Below are 21,566 nucleotides of genomic sequence, written 5' to 3'. Positions count from 1 at the left end.
ATCCTGGGCGGAAGGCAACGTAAAGTCCCTAACAGCGGTACACCTAAAAGGAGAGCTGAATCTAGTGGCCGACTTTCTAAGCAGAGAAAGGATACTAGAGGCAGAGTGGAGTCTGAACAAAGAGGTATTCCAGGAATTAACAGAGAAATGGGGAACTCCGCAGATAGACCTGTTCGCATCCCACAAGAATTCAAAGGTAAAGGCCTATTACTCTCTGAACAGGCAAGATCAGGCGAAAGGATTGGATGCGCTGGCGCAACCATGGAACTTCCACTTGTGCTACGCCTTTCCCCCCTTTCAAATGATCCCTTTGGTGTTGAAAAAACTACGAGAGACCACAAGTATGATCCTAGTGGCTCCCTTTTGGCCCAAGAGGCCCTGGTTTGCAACCATACAGAGGATGGCAGTGGAACCACATTGGGTTCTCCCACTTCGAAAGGATCTACTATCACAGGGACCCCTTCAACATCCAGATATCAACCAGCTCAGGCTGACAGGTTGGTTACTGAGGAGCAGCTGCTAAAAAGAAGGGGCTTCTCAGATAAGCTGGTGTCAACCCTGTTAAGTAGCCGAAAGAAGGTTACCAGGGGTATTTATTTTAAGACATGGAAACGGTTTAATTCCTGGTGCATGACTAAAAAATGTTCACCACAGGAATTGCCCTCAATATTGAGTTTCTCAATGAGGGTATGGAGATGGGACTGCCAGCCAGTACCCTGAAGGTTCAGGTAGCTGCCTTGTCGATGTTTCTTGAGAGAAAATTATCTCAAGAACCATTTATAGTTAGATTCTTCAAAGCATTGTCCAGGCTTAGGCCGGTACCTTTCAGATCTTTCCCTAAGTGGGATTTATCTCTGGTGCTACAGGGGTTGATCGGAACACCTTTTGAGCCTACACAGGAAGCGACTTTAAAAGTATGGACGCTTAAGCTGGTTCTTTTGGTAGCAATTACCTCAGCCAGAAGAATAAGTGAGTTGCAAGCTCTATCTATAATAGAGCCCTTTTGTTTTATATTTCCAGACCGGGTAGTGCTGAAAACTGACCCGGGTTTCTTGCCAAAGGTCGCAACCTTTTTTCATAGGGCACAAGAGATAGTTTTACCTACTTTTTGTCCTACACCATCCAACTCTGAGGAGGCTTTTCATTCCCTGGATGTGAGAAAATGTTTACTCCATTATTTAGAGATTACGAGAGAGTTTAGGAAGACAAATTCTGTTTTATTCTTTTTTCTGGATTACGCAAGGGTCATTGTGCTTCTAAAAGCACTATAGGCAGATGGCTAAGAATGGTGATCAGTGAAGCCTACAGGGCTGCAGGGGCTGATCCTCCCACAGGGGTAATGGCCCATTCAACAAGGGCAGTAGCAACGTCCTGGGCGGAAAGAGCAGGGGCTTCTCCAGGTCGGATCTGTAAAGCGGCCACGTGGACAAACTTCTCCACCTTCACCCGCCACTACAGGTTGGACTTGCTATCAGCAGCGGATCAATCGTTTGGCAGGAAGGTCCTGCAGGCGGTGGTCCCACCCTAGAGTAAGTACTCTTTTCTCATCTCCAGGTGCTGTCCTGAAAGACGAGGGGAGAAAAACCCTAGTTAGACTTACCGGTAACGGTATTTCTACGAGTCTTTCAGGACAGCACCGATGACCCGCCTTAATTGGTTTATAAAGATGTGGTGTTATTGCTATGTTCTGCTTATCTAATTTCAGCATGGCTGGAGGTACTCTATGAACAACTGAGGCCATGGTGGAAGTGTCCGGTCTTTAAAGAAAAAAACTGACTGCAGTGTTTCCTGGGAAAAGTGGGTGGAGCTGCGCTCTCTCCAGGTGCTGTCCTGAAAGACTCGTAGAAATACCGTTACCGGTAAGTCTAACTAGGGTTTTTCCCCACTAAAAAGAAAAACTTTCAAAGGAAGTTTTTTCGTCCGTCAAAAGAACCCTCAAAAACACAGAAGGACTTCAAACCCAAAAAGTACTGGACAGGGCCTTTAAGGAAAAGGGGGTGTACTTTTTAACAGCCCCAGTCAGAACCCCAAACCCCAGTGACATCAGGGTCCCTGTGGGAGGAGGATTAGAAAATTTTCTCCCGCAGCGGGAAAAGATAACCTCAAACGAGTTTGTTTTAAACATAATAAAAATAGGTTATGCGCTGGAATTTCACAGCGACTCACCCTCAATTTCTAGTGACAATACTTCCAAGACACTCAGAATAGGCCAGGGCCTTACCATTACTAATAGGGGAGATGGTGGATCAAGAGGTATTGACACCAGTCCCTATTCAGAAACAGAGGGACGGTTTTTACTCGCATGTCTTTGTGGTAAAAAAAAAAAAAAAAGCCAGGGAAGTTCAGATCTCATAATCGTGAACCTCGGACCCCTGAACCTCTCCATTCGGATCGACTCCATTTACTCGATACGGAATCTTTTCCAAAAAGAGGTGTTTATGGCTACCCTGGATTTAAGGAATGCCTATCTGCCTATACCAAAAACGAAGGAATGCCAGAAATTTCTTCGTATGGCGATTCGGATACACACCAAAGTTTATCACTTTCAGTGCAGAGCACTTCCCTTCGGACTGTCGTCCTCTCCGAGAATTTTTACCAGGGTTCTCGGAGAAGCACTAGTTCCATTGAGCCTTCAGTCAGTCTCGATCATTCCGTATCTAGACGACTTGCTCCTCATGGCCCACTCGGAGAAACAACTTTGTCAAGACTTAGAGTTAACACAACTCAGCCTGAGTCAATTGGGGTGGATAATCAGTTTGGAAAAGTCCAAAACAACCCCAACACAGAATATTCTGTATTTGGGCTACAAGATCCTGTCCAAAGGATAGTCTTGTCGGAAGAAAAGATATTGAATCTGAAGCAGAGGATGTCCTTTCTTCAAACCAGCACCAAATGTACAGTGAGAGAGGTGATGTCAGCATTAGGACCTATGACAGCAGCAGTTCCAGCCGTACACTGGGCCAGGTTCTACCAAAGAGACCTTCAGAGGTTTGTGTTGGAACAGTTAAAGGACAAAGATCTTGGAAGATTACGTATCGATCCCCACCAAAGTAAAAGTTCCCTCTGGTGGTGGAAGGACACAAAATTTAAACAAGGGGGTACGCTGGGTCCTGCCTATCACATCCACACTTACCACGGATGCGAGCAGTTGGGGTTGGGGAGCCCATCTCAACCCTTGTTGGGCCCAGGGCGGGTGGACGCCAGAGGAGGAACAATTATCTTCCAATTGGAAGGAACTAACAGCTATCCTTAGAGCTCTAATAGCGTTTTAGGACATGGTACAAGGTCACCATCTACAGGTCTGTTCAAACAATGAGGGCAGTAGCCTATATAAACAAGCAGGGAGGCACTAGAAGTCCTTGGCTAATGTTGGTGGCCAAGCACATATTTCAGTGGGCAGAATCCAATCTAGAATCCATCTCCGCAATACACCTGAAGGGGGAGAAGAACTGCACTGCAGACTTCTTGAGTCGACAGCTAGTTTCAAATCCAAGAGTGGTCTCTGCACCCGGAAGTTTTCGACCACATAGTGCCACTTCTGGTTTCCCCCAGTAAGCTGCTATTTGTAAACAAAGAGAATGCAAAAGTTCCCAGTTTCTGCTCGCTATGCACAGGAGATCAAACCTTGGCGGTAGACTTTTTACAGACCCCCTGGACCTTCAACTTGGCCTATGCGTTTCCACCGATTCACCTCATCCCGAGAGTTCTAGCGGAAGAAACGTGTTTAACCCCTTCCCGCTGACCGTACGCAGATATGCGTACTCGGCTTTCCGGGGTTATACCGGGATGATGCCCGCAGCTGCAGGCATCATCCCAGTACCGTTGTTTACAGCAGGCGATCGGCTACCCGTGTATAACAACCGATGCGGCTAAAAGCCGCTCGGTTGTTATACCGGAGGAGCGGGAGGGGACAACCCCCCCCTCCCGCCGCTGTTACCGGGCCTCCCGTGCGATCGGGAGGCCCGGTGTCCAATCGGGTACCTTCGGCGGCTGGGGGCGGGCTGGAACGAAGCTGTGGGCGGCTTCGTTCCAGCCTTCTCGTTGTAAGCGAGGAAGCGACGTCATGACGTCACGTCCCATTTACTCGGCTGCCAATGGCGCCAAATTTAAAAAAATACACAGTATTCAGAATCACCGTTTTTGGCGATCTGAATACTTTGAAGTGTAAAGGAGGGATGGGGGGTCTTTTAGACCCCCCATCCCTCCATAAAGAGTACCTGCAACCACCTATTACTGTCACAAGGGATGTTTACATTCCTTGTGACAGCAATAAAAGTAAAAAAAAAAAAAAAAATTTTTTTTAAAACACGATTTATAATGTTAAAAAAATAAATAAAATAAAAAAATTAATTTTTTTTAAAGTGCCCCTGTCCCCGCGAGCTCGCGCAGCGAAGAAAACGCATACGGAAGTCGCGCCCGCATATGTAAACGGTGTTCAAACCACACATGTGAGGTATCGCCGTGATCGTCAGAGCGAGAGCAATAATTCTAGCCCTAGACCTCCTCTGTAACTCAAACCTGGTAACCGTAAAAAAATTTTAAAGCGTCGCCTATGGAAATTCATAGGTACCGTAGTTTTTCGCCATTCCACGAGTGCGTGCGATTATAAAGGGTGACATGTTTGGTATCTATTTACTCGGCGTAACATCATCTTTCACATTATATAAAAAAATTGGGGTAACTTTACTGTTTGGATTTTTTAAAATTCATGAAGGTGTCCCTTTTCCAAAAATTTGCGTTTAAAACACCGCTGCACAAATACCGTGTGATAAAAAATATTGCAACAATCGCCATTTTATTCTCTAGATTCTCTGCTAAAAAATATATATAATGTTTGGGGGTTCTAAGTCATTTTCTAGCAAAAAATACGGATTTTAACTTGTAAACACCAAATTTCAAAAATAGGCTTAGTCATGAAAGGGTTAAAATTGCGCACACTCGTGAAATGGTGAAAAACTACAGTACTTAAAAAAATCTCCATTGGTGACGCTTTAAAAAAAAAAAAAAAGTTAATAGCTTTTACAGAGGAGGTCTTGTGCTAGAATTATTACTCTCACTTCAAAACTGCACGTGTGATTTGAACACTGTTTACATTTGTGGGTGTGACTTGCGTGGTGTTGGACGATTAGTTTCTGTGCGTGCTTTCGCCTGTGGACGGGGGTGCTTAAACAAAAAAAAAACAAAAACCTAAAAATGTTTTTAATCATCACTTTTATTATCACAGGAAATATGTAAATATCCTATGTGATTGCAATAGGCAGTGACAAGTACTCTTTATGGAGAGATCTTCCTCCTCTGCCCTTAAAAGCATTTGATCACACCAAGATCTGTGTGATCAAATGCTTTTCATTTTTAAAAATAGCGCTGTTTTACATCTGGGGAAACCGGAAGTGATGTATGCTCATTGCTTCCAAGTTCCTTTTGTCATAGAGGCAAACAGAGCCATTCTGGTCTCCATTTGCCTCTATGAACAGCCCAAAAAAAGTGTGTGTGTGTGTGGCGGGGGCAGGAAGGCACCTCCCGCTTGTGGTAAAAGCAATCCTGTTGCTACTTGGCCTTTAGGATTGCCTTTACAAGAGAGCCGACCATTGGCTCAGAAAATGATACTGGAATGATGCCCGCAGCTGCAGACCTGCCGGGGTAACGTTAGACTTTAAGTCCAGAGACGCACCTGTATATCGCTGGTCGTCAAGTGGTTAAAGTGGACTATTCTTTCCTTATTTGTGCTCTGAACACACACAGCTGTCTGTACAACTGTTAAGAGATGAGTAATGTACAGTTGCAAAAAATGCAGCCACATGCTCCATACATTGGAGTGTGTGTGTGTGTGTGTGTGTGTATAGTGGTCCTTTAAATTGTCTGTCGGTTCTTCCATATGGCACAAATTGAATTTCTTCTACCCATTTCTTCATGAAGTGATTGTGGACTTCTGGTGCCTGGATGGTAATGATCACAGCAATGCCTACTTGCCAGAATGTCAGCTGATGCGTGCCCTGTTTCCTAAATGACTTATGGCTAGGACACTGGCAGTGTACACATGGCAAGTAGTAGTAGTCACACAAATGCAATATAATCTCAAAATTTTCCATGAAATATTGAAGTTTGGATTATGTCAAGTCAAAGTAGAACTAGTTGCTTTTATAGAAAAATTGCTTGCAGGTAGATTTTTATGGCAGAAGAGGTTCTTTGTCTTTTCTGCCATTAAAGCTTGTTGCCTGCTTGCTCCATACATGCACAGGAGGGGAAAACTTGGGGGATAAGTGTGCCTTAATGTGCAAATATGGAGTATAGTGTTTCTGTAGAAAGTTGCACTGTGACCCAACTCAGCCATAAGTTTTTTGACAAGATGTAAACTTTTCTAATTCTATTGGGAACATGATGGCATTACCTATGACCCCATAGGTCCCTCTCACTTCTGTTTTGATACCTCTCAGTAAAACAGGAAATTGGGAGATTTCCCTTCACTTGCTGGTCAGACTTTGGATAACATTTAGCTATCAAAGGCAGAATCTTGTGATTCTTGCATAAGCCCAGTAAGTGGTGTGTGCGTGGGTTTTTTTTTTTTATTACAAATTCAGTGAAATGTGTGAATGAATGTTTGTTTTTTTTGTTTTTTCTGGTTTTCTAATCTTTAATACTTTTGTTCTCCTAGGTTGAATACATTGAATATCTCAGTCGAAAGGTCAGCACAGAGATGGGTCTACGAGAACAGCTTGACATTATAAAGATAATTGATCCTTCAGCGCAGATCTCTCCTACAGACAGCGAGTTTATCATCGAACTGAACTGTCTGACTGATGAAAAACTGAAACAGGTTTGTTGGTCAGCTCTCGTATAGATAATCTATGTAATGAAGATGACACCAAAAACTTTCATAAAACGCATTCTTTAGAAGAATATGAAGTTATCAGACACCACATATGCTGCAGAAACTGGATACTGCTCTTGGTTTTGATCTCCATCCAATAAGATTGCTGACATGCAAAGCTGACATGCTGTAGTCTGTTTGGTTCTGTGCATACTGGTGACTTTAGCTCCCCTTCTTCTTTTTTTTTTTTTTTTTTTTTTTTTTTTAATCCTATCTTAATTGTACAGTACAGGATACAGGAATTATGGGTTATGCAGACCGCCCTCAAGTGGACACTGGCAATAGACTTTTACTAGGACCGCCCCAAATGCATGTTCATATAACCCAACTCACTCCGTAAGACTCAAATTTTTTTTGCGAGTGTTATTAGTTGACGGACCTCTTCTGCACTGTGTGGGGCCAGCCTGTAATGTTTGCTTTGGGAACTGGAGTCCTGTATTAGGCACTCGCTTTGGCATGTTGTTGCAACACATGTAGTTAGACCCTGTCTGGGGTATGCTCATCATGACAGGTGAAGCTTGAACCTTTAATGGGCAAGGCAAGACTTGTTTTTTTTCTAATTTGGAACATTTCTGACTATAGACAATTCACAGTACATAGCACAGGAATGGGGAATCATTGGGTTCCAAGATTATTCTATCATCCCATAGGTACACCATAGCCACTGTGGCTTTTTATGCAGCTTCTGGATTGCTGGACTGGACTCCCCACCAGTGCCCTGGGGGACTGTGCTTGGACCACATTTGTGTTTAGATTGTTGCTTTGCACTGGATCCTGCTGTGGGTGCTCCCCTTGGCATGTAGGGTTTGACCATTTCTTGTAGAAGATGAAGCAGATTAAAAGTGTGGGGTCTGCCATTTCTAGTTTTGTGTAATGGCTAGAGTTAATGCAGCAGGAAAGATCACTGTATACAGTGAAGACCTAGTGAAATTGCAATGTTTTAAAATGCTGAATAAGTATTGACTAGTGCTAAAGAACATTAAAATATGAGATGCCCACATTCTGGCTTTTTATTATGAAGTAAATACATTTTGTATGTAAAACCTTATTTTCAAGTACTTTTAAATAGTATTCTGTTTGGGGCAGTGCATGTTTTCCTGTAAGCTTGTACCACTTGGATGTGCATACATTGGTGTAAAGCTGTTGCATATTTCAGGCTGTCCCTGATTTTGAGAGGCTGCTGGCAGTGGGCTGTAAGCTGCACCTGTGACCCTGGGCAGAGAATTATGCCTGACTGTATGCTGCATGACCCTTTTGTGGTCCTCATGTGTCTGAAGACGCATCCTTTAAGAATCCTTTATCCTTTAAGGTAGAAATGCAAGAGTTGTGAATGATTGGTAGATCTATTTTAGATTTGATCGGTCGACCCTTGTAGTTGATCTGATTTAGGTCTGTATGCTTCCCTTTCCCATTTGCATGACAAGTGTGGTTTTATTCTTGTTCCCAGGTCAGGAGCTATATCAAGGAGCATAGTCCTCGACAGCGATCCACACGAGAGAGCTGGAAAAGAACCAGTTACAGTACAGCCAGTACAAGTGGTGTGAGCGGAGCCAGCGTGAGTAGCAGTAGTGCCAGTATGGTCAGCACAGCCAGCAGCACTGGTTCTAGTGGTGGTCACTCAGCTTCTAACTCAAGTGCCAACATGAGTCGAACTCACAGTGACAGCAATCTGTCTGCCAGTGCAGCAGAAAGAATACGAGATTCAAAGGTAAAAATATTTCTCTAATTGCCAACGTTTCCTATAAATTGATTGTTGTATAGGTAAATGAGACTGACTTTAATCATTAACTTCTTTTAAGGGAGTAATGTGCAAACCTAATTAATCAGGGATGTCGCTTGATGCATTTCACATGCATTTCCGGGTGTCAGGCAGGTCAATTTTACATCTGCATTGTATTACATTCAGTAGAGCACAAGGGAGACGTCCAGGGTCCTGAAAACCATGCCTGAAAACATTGATTACGATACACGTTACATATTACCACACACGCTGGAATAAGAGCAATAATTCTGGCACCAGACCACCTCTGTAGACCTAAACTGATGACCTATAGGGAGCTTTTATTGGGTTGCCTCTAGAAAATATAGTTTGTCGCCATTTTAAATCTGCGGGTGCGTGCAGATTTAAGGTTTGACATGTTTGGTATCTATTTTCTCAATGCAACCTCTGCTTTTATATTTTACCAAAAAATTGAGTAACAAAGTGTTTGTGCTCCCTAAAATTACCTTTAGTGTGTTTTTTGCCTTTGCTGTAATATCATGTGACATTAACAATTGGAGCTACCACTATTTTATTCTCTAGGGTGTCTGCTTTCAGAAAATATGCACTGTGTGCACCATTATTAGACAAGTTGTATTTTTGAGGATCCATTTCATTATTGAACAACTACAGTGCTCTCGGTCAACCCAAAATGTTAACAAACATCAAACCTGACTTTTTTGGAAAGTATAAGTGAGGTTTTGGCTTTCTTAGGAGAATATCTGTGTGCACAATTATTGGGCAATTATTAGTGTGCACAATTATAATGCAACTAAACAAAAAACGAAAATTTTCCAATCTCACTTGTTTGTTTGCATCTGTTTAAAGTGAGAACAATAAACATCTCAACATTTACAACATAAAAAAAAAAAATCAGTGACCAATATAACCACCCATTGTTTTGTGCAGCAGCAACCACAGCCTTCCAGACACTGTTCAGAGAGGTGTACGGTTTTCCTTCGCTGTAAATCTCCCGTTTTTAAAAAGGGCACAGAAGTTCCCAATAGGGTTTAGGTCAGGTGAGGAAGGGGACCATGTTGTTGTTCTTTCATCTTTAAAGTGGTTGTAAACCCTTTACAACCACTTTTGACTACAGGTAAGCTTAAAATAAGGCTTACCTGTAGCTACCCTGGATATCTCCTAAACCTGCACGGTTTAGGAGATATCTCCTGTATCAGCATGTGCCGACGTCATGCGCACTAAAGCAATGGCATGCCGTTACCGGTGGCTCCTGTACACATGCGTGGGAGTGACATCATCGTGGCTCCGGCCAATCACAGCGCCGGAGCCCACGATACCCGGAAGTAACTTTGGGAGCAATGTGGCCGGAGCAGGGTACTAGCTCATTATGCCTTTATCTTGCAGGTGGTTGTGTTTGTTTTTTTGTTTTTTTTTAATTTCTGGGGGCTCTACAACACTTTAAGTCCTTTACTGGCTAGCTACTCAGTGGAGTAACTTCAATGCATACGATGCAGCATTGTCCTGCACAAATATCAATCCTCTTGACAGATGCAGACTTTTTCCTGTACCACTGCTTGAAGAAAGTGTTCTCTAAATACTCAGTAGGTTTTGGAGTTGATTTTGAGTCCATCGTCAACCCAAAAAGGGTCCAACTAGCTCATCTTTAATAATACCAGCATATAACAGTACCTCACCTCCACCTTGCTGGCATCTGAGTTGAAGTGGAGCTCTGTGCCCATTACTGATCCAGCCACAGGCCCATTCATCTTGTCTATTAAGAGTCCCTCATCTCATCAGTCCATAAAACCTTTTGAAAAATCTGTCTTCAGATTTCTTGGCCTAGTCTTGACGTTTTAACTTGTGTGTCTTGTTCAGTGGTGGTTGGGTTTCAGCCTACCTTACCTTGGCCAGGTCGCTGAGCACTGAACACCTTGTACTTCTGTGCACTCCAGGTAGGTTGCAGTTCTGAAATATGACAGCGCTGGAGGATAACGGGTTCCTGGTAGCTTCACGCTTTTTTCTCAAATCTTTGGCAGTTAATTTTTTTTTCCCCAGTTGCCTTCCAGGACAGCCCTTGAGAGATGGAGTCCCTCCCATCGACCCAGGAAACACATTGCCAACAGTTCAAAAGGCGGTCCCTCAGGTCCCAGGTCAGTCATTTGTGTTTCCTCCGTCGGAGGAACATGTTGCCAGGAACCAGGAGAAGGACTCTATCTCTCAGGGGTTGCCTGAGGGGAGCAGAGCCGCACAGGGGGACCGGGTCCTATCCAGCGGTCTCCAGGTTAGTCCTACCTTATTTCTTTTTGCTCGGGTAGCGTCCAGCTGACAGGAGCAGACCCGTTACCCCCCTCTTTCCAGTGCCGAGGTGTGCCAGTGGCAGGTTGATGCAGGTTCCCCCCAGGAGCAGTGTAGCTGGATTCTTCAATCCCAGCTCCTTGCTGTAATGGCGGTAGGGGTCAGACGCCGAGTGTCATTTCCGGCGGAACCGCGTCATCGCTGTGTGCCGAGACTTCCGGGTCTCTAGAGGCACAAAGAGGAAGGAGAAAGCCCACGCTGGGCCTACAAATCCTGACCAGCGTCCAGCCATACCGGACTAGCGGCGGGATCCGGAGCTCGAGAGGGGGACCATGGAGGCTAATCCCCAGGACACTCCGGTGGATGCAGGCACCAGCCAGACCCAGGTAGGCTGCTGGGCAAGCCCTTACTGTGGTTTTTTTCTGGGGTTTTGTTGTAAGGCTGGGATTTGTAGTACCCCATGGTGGTGGTTACCTCACAGTCCCGGGTTTATGCAGCGGTGGTTGCAGCACAGGTGTTTTTTAATGAGAGTTTAAAGGATTTCTGATGCTAAGATCATTTATTCTTTATTTTCAGGCTAAGGAGGCCACGAGGGAAGACAAGGCAGGCCGCAAAAAATGCCCTAATTGTGGAAATAAGTTGTCCTCAGGCTCTAACAAAGCCTTATGCAGACAGTGTATTGCAGGCTTACTTAAAACAGAGGCAGACTCTCCCTTGGCAAAATTCCTTGGCTCCTTTAAAGATGAGATGGCATCAACCTTTAAATCTCTCCGGTAGTTAATCACAGATGTAAACACATCTGCTTCCACCAGTAAAGCAGCTGCGATTCCCTCCTCACCATGCCTTACAACACCCAGTTCTGGGGAGCTCCGTACAGTCAGGGAGCATAGCCCCATGTTAGTTAGCCTTGAATCCTCTGACGCAGACTCAGACCAAGATGAGGATCAGGTTGTAGCTAACAAAGCAGCAAAATACAAGCTGTCTCTTGAGGATGTAGACGAGCTGTTGAGCGCTATTTATGATACGCTGGAAATTGATGAGGAAGAAACTCAATTGACCAGACATGATAAAATGTATGAGGCTCTGGGGAAAAAGAAAGCTAAGGTATTCCCTATACATAAAGTGCTTTCTGACCTTGTCCGCAAGGGATGGGCCGAGCCAGATAAAGTCTTCTTTCCTAATTCCCTTAAAAGAAGATTCCCCTTTGATGAGAGCCCAGAGACGGTCTGGAATAAAAATCCTAAACTAGACGCCCCTCTGTCCAAAGTCTCAAAACAGTCTGACCTTGCTTTTGAGGATATGGGTCATTTAAAGGACCCAATGGACAGGAAAACAGACATAGTCTTAAAGTGCGCCTGGGATGCTTCTATGGTGGGCTTAAAACCAGCTCTAGCCACTTCTTGTGTTGCTAGGAATCTGAAGTTCTGGTTGTCTCAACTAGAAGAACACTTAAAAGCAGGCACGCCTAGGGGGGAGCTCTTGAAAACCTTCCCTATGCTTTTCAAGGAGACAAGTTTCATCTCTGACGCTTCCACTGATTCCGTAAAATTTACGGCTAAAACTGCGGCGCTTTCTGTTGCAGCCAGGAGGTCAGTATGGATGAAAACTTGGGGGGGAGACACGGCGTCCAAAACACGCCTGTGCAGTGTCCCCTTTACAGGAGATTTAGTCTTCGGGCCTGAATTAGATACCGCCTTAGAACGGCGGATAAAAAGAAAACCTTTCCGATTAAAAAGAAACATTTTCAAAGAAAATTTTTTCGTCCCTTAAAGGAACCCTCCAAGTCAGAGAAGGAGTTCAAACCCAAAAAGGGAAAGGAAAAGGCAGCATACTTTTTAAAGCGGGGGTTCACCCACACCGCCAAAAAAAAAAAAATGTTAAAAGCCAGCAGCTACAAATACTGCAGCTGCTGACTTTTAATACATGGCCACTTACCTGTCCCGGGGTCCAGCGCTGTCGGCAGGGGACGCCGAGAACCCGCTCGGTTCTCGGCAGCTGCCGCCGCCATCCTAGGTGAGGGAATCAGGAAGTGAAGCGTTGCGGCTTCACTTCCCGGTTCCCTACTGCGCATGCGCAAGTCGCGCTGCGCGTCCCAAGTGGTCCCCGCTCTCTGCTGGGAGCTGTGTGTTCCCAGCAGACAGCGCGGTGGGGATGGGAAGAGGCATAGACTCCCATGGGAGTCTATGCCGGAAGTGGGTGCAAATACCTGTCTTAGACAGGTATCTGCACCCCCCTGAAAGGTGCCAAATGTGACACCGGAGGGGGGGAGGGTTCCGAAAAGCGGAAGTTCCATTTTTGTGTGGAACTCCGCTTTAACCGCCCCAATCCAAACCCTAAACCCCAGTGACATCAGGGTTCCTGTGGGAGGAAGGTTAGTGGTATACGCTGGTATTTCACAGCGATCCACCCTCAAAGTTTCTTGTGACAAAGCTTCCAAGACACTCAGAGAAGGCCAAGGCCTTACCTTTGCTAATAGGGGAAATGGTGGATCAAGAGGTATTGACACCAGTCCCTATTCAGGAACAGGGGGACGGTTTTTACTCTCACATTTTTGGGAAGTTCAAACTAATCATGAACCTCCGACCTCTGAACCTCTCCATCCGATACAAAAAATTTCGGATGGAGTCCATTTACTCGATAAGGAATCTTCTCCAAAAATAGGTGTTTATGGCTACCCTGGATTTAAGGGATGCCTATCTACATATCCCAATAAGGAAAGAATGCCAGAAATTTCTTCGGATGGCGATTCAGATAGACACCAAAATTTATCATTTTTTTTTTTTATCAACTCCTAGTACTATTTAGGTTCAGATAGCTGCCCTAAGTGTATACTTAGAGAAAAGGTTACAAGAAGATCCTTTCATTGCTAGGTTCTGTAAACCAATCTCTAGACGCAAACCAGTCAGAGTTAACATAGCTCCATCCTGGGATCTATCAATCGTTCTAAAGGCCTTTTTGGGGTCGCCTTTTGAACCTCTCTAAGACTGGTTACATTCAAGACAGTACTTCTTGTGGCAATCACTTCAGCCCATAGAGTTATTGAAATCCAAGCTCTCTCTGTCAGAGAGCCATTCCTCCAAATTCTAGAAGACAGAGTCATCCTAAAGACAGACCCTGGGTTCTTACCAAAGGTGGCATCTAATTCCCATAGGTCAAAAGATATTGTCCTCCCTTCTTTCTGTCAGGAGGCTTCAAACGAGAAAGAAAAACAATTTCATTTATTAGATGTGAGGAGGTGTATCCAAGGGTAACCAATCCATTCAGAATCTCAGATTCACTTTTTGTTCTTTTTTCCGGACAACGTAAGGGGCAAAAAGCTTCTAAAGTCACCATAGCTAGGTGGATTAGGCTAGCTATAGCAGAGGGGTATAAGACAGTAAACAAAGATCCTCCCGGGGATTAAAGCCCACTCCACAAGGGCATTGTAGGACTTCAGACCACTCTCTGCTGAAAACGGGTCACAGAAGTGCAAAACGTTTTGCAATCCTGTGACTCTTAGGATAAGTCCAGCCAAATGAGCTCAGGCTGGACGACTTTAATAATCAGTGGGGAATAATCAGCCTGGTTCACACCTATTAGTTTTTTTTGGTGTTTTATTCTTTACAGTTCATTTAACATGGTTTCCTATTGGACACGTTCACATCTATGCTTTTTTTTTTTTTTTTTAGCCGCTGCGTATTTGGAAAAGGCCAAGGGCTTTTGTCAACACAACGGTGCTTTTTAATTTTTTTTTTTTGGTTCAATAGACTTCAATAGAGAAGCCGCAGAAAAGCATGTAGTGCGTTGTTGCTGCGACTTGTGTTTTTTTTTACTCTGCACAACAACACATTGGCCAAAAAAAAGCATAAAAAAATGCAAAACGCAAATCGCAGCAAAATTTGCATGTGCAAAAAATGCAAAATGCACAGCAAAAGCACTGCAGAAACAGATCAAAAGCAAACTGCATAGGTGTGAACAGAGCCTTATGGTGGCCATACACGTATCGATCTTCGGACGAGAATATTCATACGAAAAATCTTTGTACATTCGCTGAATGAAAGAATGTCCTTTTGAAAATTTCACTTGTTTTTAAAATTCAGTTTTAAAATGAATGTAATTTCTGAACGAAAACCGCATACACTGTCTGAAAATTCCTTTGACCAAGAAGTTTTCTATTCTGCTCCTTCAAATCTTCCCATCACTGTGGTCCAAAACGAACGCCGTTTTGACCCCACTAATAATTAGAAAATCAATGAACGTTCTTAAAATGAATTTTTTTTTCGAAAGGAAGACTTTGTTTTTGTATGGCCGGCATAAGTAACAGCAGACGCAGGTAGCTTTTATCAAACCACCTGCCTATGACAAAGGAGTCTGTCATACATAATATTACAGTTCTGTCTGAAAATCAACAAGAGTCTTTAATTTTTTATTTATTTATTTTTAATCAAAAATTTGATCTGAGTCTGATATTTACCAGATTCAACCTCTAATAGTATATACAGTATATCTCTTCTGTCTGTTATTCTCAGTGGGTTAGAGATTTTGCTCCTGAACCATATAGTTGGTTATTTACATTTACCACTGCATAGAGATATTTAAGAATAAATTGCCCTTTATTTAAAACTTTACATATTAACTAAATTATACACCACACTTTAAGGTTAGTATCCGATTAGTCGATTCAATAATCAGCCAACTAATCTATTATGAAAATAATCGTTGCAGCCCTAGTTTATATAAAAACTGGGTCAAAGTTCAACCCTTTTTTTTTTTTTTTTTTATGTTTCACTACCAGATTATTAAAATGAGTTCTGTGTTTTGCTTCTGGATATGCAGATCGTCTTTCTTTGCTTAGTGTAAATTAGTAGTAGGTAATGTATTTGATATGTTTTTTAGTTTTGTATTGCTATATGCTTTTCTGTATCCTAATTTACTTTGTATGTTATGTGTTTTATTTAGAAACGATCTAAACAGAGAAAACTGCAGCAGAAAGCGTTGCGGAAGAGACAGCTGAAGGAGCAGAGGCAGGCTCGAAAGGAGAGACTCAGCGGCTTGTTCCTAAATGAAGAAGTGTTGTCACTTAAAGTTAATGAGGAAGATCATGAAGGAGATGTAGATGTACTCATGTGACGAGGGTGAACATAGCAGTGTTCTTCATAAGTTTCTATAAGGCCAGGGTATTTAAGTAGAATCAAATATGGAAAAATTGGGTCTCCTATCATTTTCTGTAGGATCTAATTTTTAGGTCTCCCAATGTGTGCTGTTGCCCGTGTTTCCTGCTTGCCACCAAAGTAGAGTATAGAAGCTAGTTTGGATTTTGTCTGAAATCTTTTAGTCCATCTGTAGTCTCAGATCCTATCTTTCTTATGACTAGAGCACACAATGAGAAAATCCAGATGAAAAATACTGCTTCCGGAGCAGTTGTCCAGTAATCTGATCATTGATACGCCGCTTTCGAGAGCTGATCAATACAGTTCATGCAAGATTATATAAAGGGACAAACCTGAAAATGTTTCTCGTACGATAACAAAACATGCAATTTTTGGTGTTTCAATCAATACAGTATTTGTCCGTTTAAAAAAAAAAAAAAAAAAAAATCAAGTGACCAGAACTGCGCATGCTTGGAAACGAAAGAATACAATACATCATCGCAGGAATTTGTATTGTTTTCTCATCAGGTGTATAGGGCTTTATTTATATTAGGTCAGTCATCAATGCCAATGCAAGATGTTCTAGTTCTCATCACAGGTGTTTTTTTTTGTTTTTTTCACAGCAATGCTTATTAGGTAAAATGTTAAAGATAAGACCCGTCATTTTTATGTGTAAACCATCCATTGCAATTATCTACTTAAAGTGGTAGTAAACGCCTTGCTTTTATTTTTACCTACAGATAAGCTTATAATAAAGCTTACCTGTAGGTAAAATGAACATATCCTAACCATGCACCATTTAGGAGATATTCTAGCAAGCAGCAGCTGGTGAAATCACTGGCGCATGCACTCGGAAGAAACGCATACCTGTGCTGTTCCTTCAGAGCTGTGTGCCAGACGCAGGACTCCCGCGCAGATGCGTCGTAGCGACATCATCGCAGCTCGGTCAGTGTGGCGACCGAAGACGGTAGGAAGACCAGGTGGGGATGGAAGCCTCTGCAGCGGTGACAGCTTGCTGCTGAAGGGCTTTGTTTTAAGGTAAGTCCTTCATAATGTGCTAGTATGTGGTGCATACTAGCACATTATATTGCCTTGCAAGAGAAAACTTTTTTTTTTTATTCCCCCTGCCAAAGAGTTGACTATCGCTTTACGTGGTTTTAAAAAACAGATTCAGTCTGCAGAACATTTTTAAAGGTTAGCACAATGGTGTTAATAGAATCCATTAAATGAATGGCTTTTACTTGCTAATTGTGCTGTACTGTTGGCACATGCGTTTCACTGCTGTAAAACACACGTGTGACTGGGCCATTGTACAAGTTGCTAATTAGTGTAGCCATTCCTCTACCTCCAGTGGTTCTCAACTCCGGTCCTCAGGACCCACTAACAGGCCAGGTTTGCAAGATAACTGAAATACATCACAGGTGATATAGTTTTGCTGCTCAGTGATTGCAGTATTCTAGTCTGCATCTCTCCAAGGTAATACTTAAAATCTGGCCTGTTAGTGTGTCTTGAGGACAGGAGTTGAACCACTGCTCTACCCGGTAAAGAGAAATCTTGTATTGTAAAGCCATGTTCACATAAGCTTCAGCTAGTCTGCAAATCAGTGTACACAGAAGCCACATCAAAAATTGGTAGAATATTGGGAAAGCGCACATTGAAAGACCTAAATATACTTGAATAAATGCCAGATATTGGCTGTGTTCCGCATTCTGCTAGTTATTCCCTGCAGTGCTGGTTATCAGTAAGTCTTGTCTGCTGTCAGAAGTGACTTGGAACCCCTTTCTTCTTTAAGTGTCTTGTAATCATCTTTCACCACTTTGTTGAAGATCTACACGCTAAACTGAGAAATATAATAGATCAACTATTTAATCATTTACTAAATGGGTATGCTGCCCTCTAAAATGTGGAGTCTTAGAAATCTGGCACAGACTTAGGAAGAACACTGTACTTTCTTTGGGGTTTGCTCAATTCAGACATTATCAAGATGGAAACTTTCAAACTACTTTAACTGTATATATGTATATACTAATGTCTCTGCGCTCCAGGTATATTAGCTGCTGCTCATAGTGGAGGAGGCCTGTAGCCCTGTTACAGTATCTCTACTGATCATTTCTGTTCTGTGGGAAATGCGTGGACTTTATTCATATTTGATATTCAGCATTATTTCTTTTCTGCTCTTTTTATGTTTGTTGATGGCTTTGTTATCCTTCAAATGAAAAAGATTATGAACCTCCTGGTGCCAACGGCGTGCAAATATGCAGCCTCTCGGCAGGTGGACCTTTAGCGTGGAGTGGCCACATATTTGCGTGCTACATTGCAAAACAGTCTGCCAAGAGCGTGCACCATGCATGCTCCTGGCACCGTTACCGGCAGCTAACCGAAAGCTCCCAAGCGCTGATTGCGTTCGGGAGCTTTCCGATCATGTGACACCCGATCTGCACCAAGGGGTTAAAGGTAGTGCCCGAGAACCTAATTCTAAGAAGGGTTGTGCTAAATATAAAATGGTTAGTGTACTAGTTTCAGTAAAAAAAATGTAAAGCTTAATGCCAGTTTGTTTTTTTTCTTTGTTTTGTTTTGTTTTTGTCAAACCGCACAATTGAAATAAAGTACCTCTAACAAGTATGCGAAGTCTGCAGCACTACTTTTTAATGTAGAAATGACAGTTTATCCTAAGCACTCTTCTGATGCTGCGACTGATAGTTCTGTCTAATACAGTGTAGGGGACAAGTTGTTTACTACCAAAAATGTCCTGTATTATGTTGACAGACTATAAGACCGTCTTTGAATGGACAACAGCAGAGGAGGGCCAAGTAGATGACATGATTTTAGCTTGTCCGTCACAGAACAACTTGTATTTGGTAAACAGAACACAAGGCATTTTGTGAATGGACAAAGGGAGAGCAAATGGAGGATAAGTGACACAATCCTCGCGCTATATACAAGGGCTGGCGCTATCAGCTGCATGCCAGAAGAACATCGCTGTGGGTATCAGCATTATTACAGACTTTGCATAATCTTCGTTGGAGGTATCTTTTAATAGTGCAGTTTATCCTGGAGTTCTACTTGCTTTAAATTAAGTCTGATGCTTTAACTGCTCCCACCTTTTCTGTGCCTCCTAAAAGCTACTTGAAATCCTATGTAAATACTGATTTTTCTGAAAGTTATTATTCGCATAGGACTAGTCACTCTCTCCATGTGACTGTGCTTAGCCACCAATTACTGTATTGTGGGGGTTCAGGGGGAGTTAGCACATATGCCCTCTAGCTGGAAGTACTGGTATTTTATACTGAGCTTCAGTGGAAGATCAATAAAGGTGAAAATGACACCTTAAGGTACCTATTACACTGTGTCAGGCTTGCTAGTAAACTCTTTATTTGCATTTACTTGATAGTTGAAAAACTAGACAAACACTTTTCTATGATCAAACATGATTGAAAAGTCTTTTCATATGTACATTTAATTAATTTTGAGTTTTACCCTTTTAGGTAAGTGCTTTTATTATGCTTTTTACTTTTGGGAAAAAAACTGCAAACACACAGTTATTAAAGTGCCGTAATGTACGCACCAGATGGTGCCTGCACATACCTTTTTTACATGCACTCTATTTAGACCAGGTGATCTGAAACCTGGGCAGCTGTCAAGTTTTTCCACTCTGGTAGTGTTGAGTTTGGCCTTGGCCTCTCTCCTGCATATTCCCATTGATCCAAACAGATGAATAGCCTTACTGTTCAAAAAGAACATGTGGGAGGGATTAGAAGCAGTACTATATTCCACGAGGATGTAGTGAAAATTGTGTTCTATGGCTGAAAAACTGCTGAGTAAACAGTATAGCATTTGTATTGTTATACATGAAAACACTCCAATTCTAAGATTGCAGTAAGACCCCTTTCACACTGAGGCAGTTTTCATGCGTTTTAGCGCTAGAAATGGTGCCTGAATACTGCCTCTCAGGCCGCCCAAATGTGAAGCCCGAGTACTTTCACACTGGGGCGGTGCCCTTGCAGGACGTTAGAAAAAGTCCTGCAAGCAGCACCTTTGAGGCAGTTTGGAAGCGCTGTATACAGCGTTCCCAAAATGCCCCTGCCCTTTGCAATGAATGGGCAGCACTTCGGAAGCGCCGCAACACGGGCATTTTTAACCCCTTCGGCCGCTAACCAGGGATAAAAAACCCCCAATAGCGGCCAAAAAGCGCTGCTTAAACAGTGCCGTTTTTAAAATACCGCTAGCGTATGGGTGGCCCCAGTGTGAAAAGGGTCCAAGTTAAAATTAAAAAAAAAAAAAATGACCCTTGGGGGTGTGATGGTGGTGGGTATAAGAAAATTGTGTTTTATACATGTGCTGAACAATGGAATGCTCTGAATTTTAATATGCTTTATATACATTTTGAAGTCCTAGATGGAGCTTATCATTGCACCTTATTTTGTACAGTAATCCACTTAAATGCAACTATCTCCTCTAACAATTTGGTCAGAGTATGTGTTGCTCTTATTCCGTGTTTTATATGTTCATAATCCTTGCACAGCTGTTTCTGCTTTTTAGCAATATGTGCAAGCATCAAATATTTCAGATTTACTTTAGATATCAAATCTTACTTAGTCAAAGGTTCTGCTTTGTGCTTTTATTGTGGTATGGAAACTTACATACTGTGTATATTATGTATACTTAATTTGTTAAATAACATATCTTTACTATTTATAAAGGTGAGCATGTCCACAGACATATGACTCATTCTGCAAAATATTGTATGCAGACACCTCCTTTTTATATTCCATCTGCATTGTCATTTTATGAAATTCCGATAAACTTTATAGTTAAGTGGAAGATGGCAGGAAACTGCTCTTCAGAAATGCCTGACTTGTAGATATTGTCAATCGTGTAAATACACAAGAAATTGCATGTACAAAAGTTATTTGCAGATGGTTTTAAAGAAAAGTCCTTGTATATGACCACTCGTTGCCCTGGCTTTCTGCTCATGGGCATTGATAACCTGTCTGTGGCTATTGCAGGTCTGTAAATGGGTGTCTCTGCTCTTGGTGATGCGTTTTTTATGTGTGAACTGAACATAACAGGAAACAAGATGTTACCAGAGCGAAGAACAGTGTGTTCTCTGTCCTTCTTTACTTTTCTTATTTCCTGGATGTGTTAGGTGCTTGCTAAGCTCAGAGACCACCGATCCCCATTTACCATAGAGTCACTAACCCAGGCCTGTAATGTTCACGTGAAGAAGTCTTACAGTTTTGATTGCGGTTACATGACAACTGCAAAACTTGAAACTGACATGTATAATTTAGTCAGGAAAGGAAGCCTTGGCTTAACCGATGGCTTAATGCTAAGATGTTTTTCTTACTTGTACAGTATGTATATGTACCCAGAGCTAGAAATTTTTGTTGTGATTTATTTTATTTTTTTTGTGTCAATTTTCCTTGTAAAGTGATTTGTCATTTTGAGAAAAATGGTGCATTCTATTCTGTGGAATAAAACTGATTCATCCCTGCCATGTGTGTCTTTTATTTGATAGATGCAAGCAAATACACATGCAAGTCAAATCTTAGAC

At 42.5% G+C, this 21,566-nt stretch overlaps 1 protein-coding gene across 1 annotated transcript in view; it reads left to right on the top strand.

The window, feature by feature from the left end:
* FAM199X (family with sequence similarity 199, X-linked) overlaps positions 1 to 21,507 on the top strand; it is a 44,266-nt gene extending 22,759 nt beyond the window's left edge. The window contains exons 4-6 of the mRNA XM_073599303.1: positions 6,653 to 6,814; positions 8,316 to 8,576; positions 15,822 to 21,507. Coding sequence (XP_073455404.1) covers positions 6,653 to 6,814; positions 8,316 to 8,576; positions 15,822 to 15,992 — 594 coding nt within the window. The 3' untranslated portion in view covers positions 15,993 to 21,507. The remainder of the gene's footprint in view (positions 1 to 6,652; positions 6,815 to 8,315; positions 8,577 to 15,821) is intronic.
* Positions 21,508 to 21,566: the final 59 nt, after the last annotated feature.

Source organism: Aquarana catesbeiana, linkage group LG09 (genome assembly GCF_042186555.1).
Source record: "Aquarana catesbeiana isolate 2022-GZ linkage group LG09, ASM4218655v1, whole genome shotgun sequence".
In the NCBI taxonomy this organism is placed as follows: domain Eukaryota; kingdom Metazoa; phylum Chordata; class Amphibia; order Anura; family Ranidae; genus Aquarana; species Aquarana catesbeiana.
This window is presented reverse-complemented; position numbering and strand designations above follow the sequence as displayed.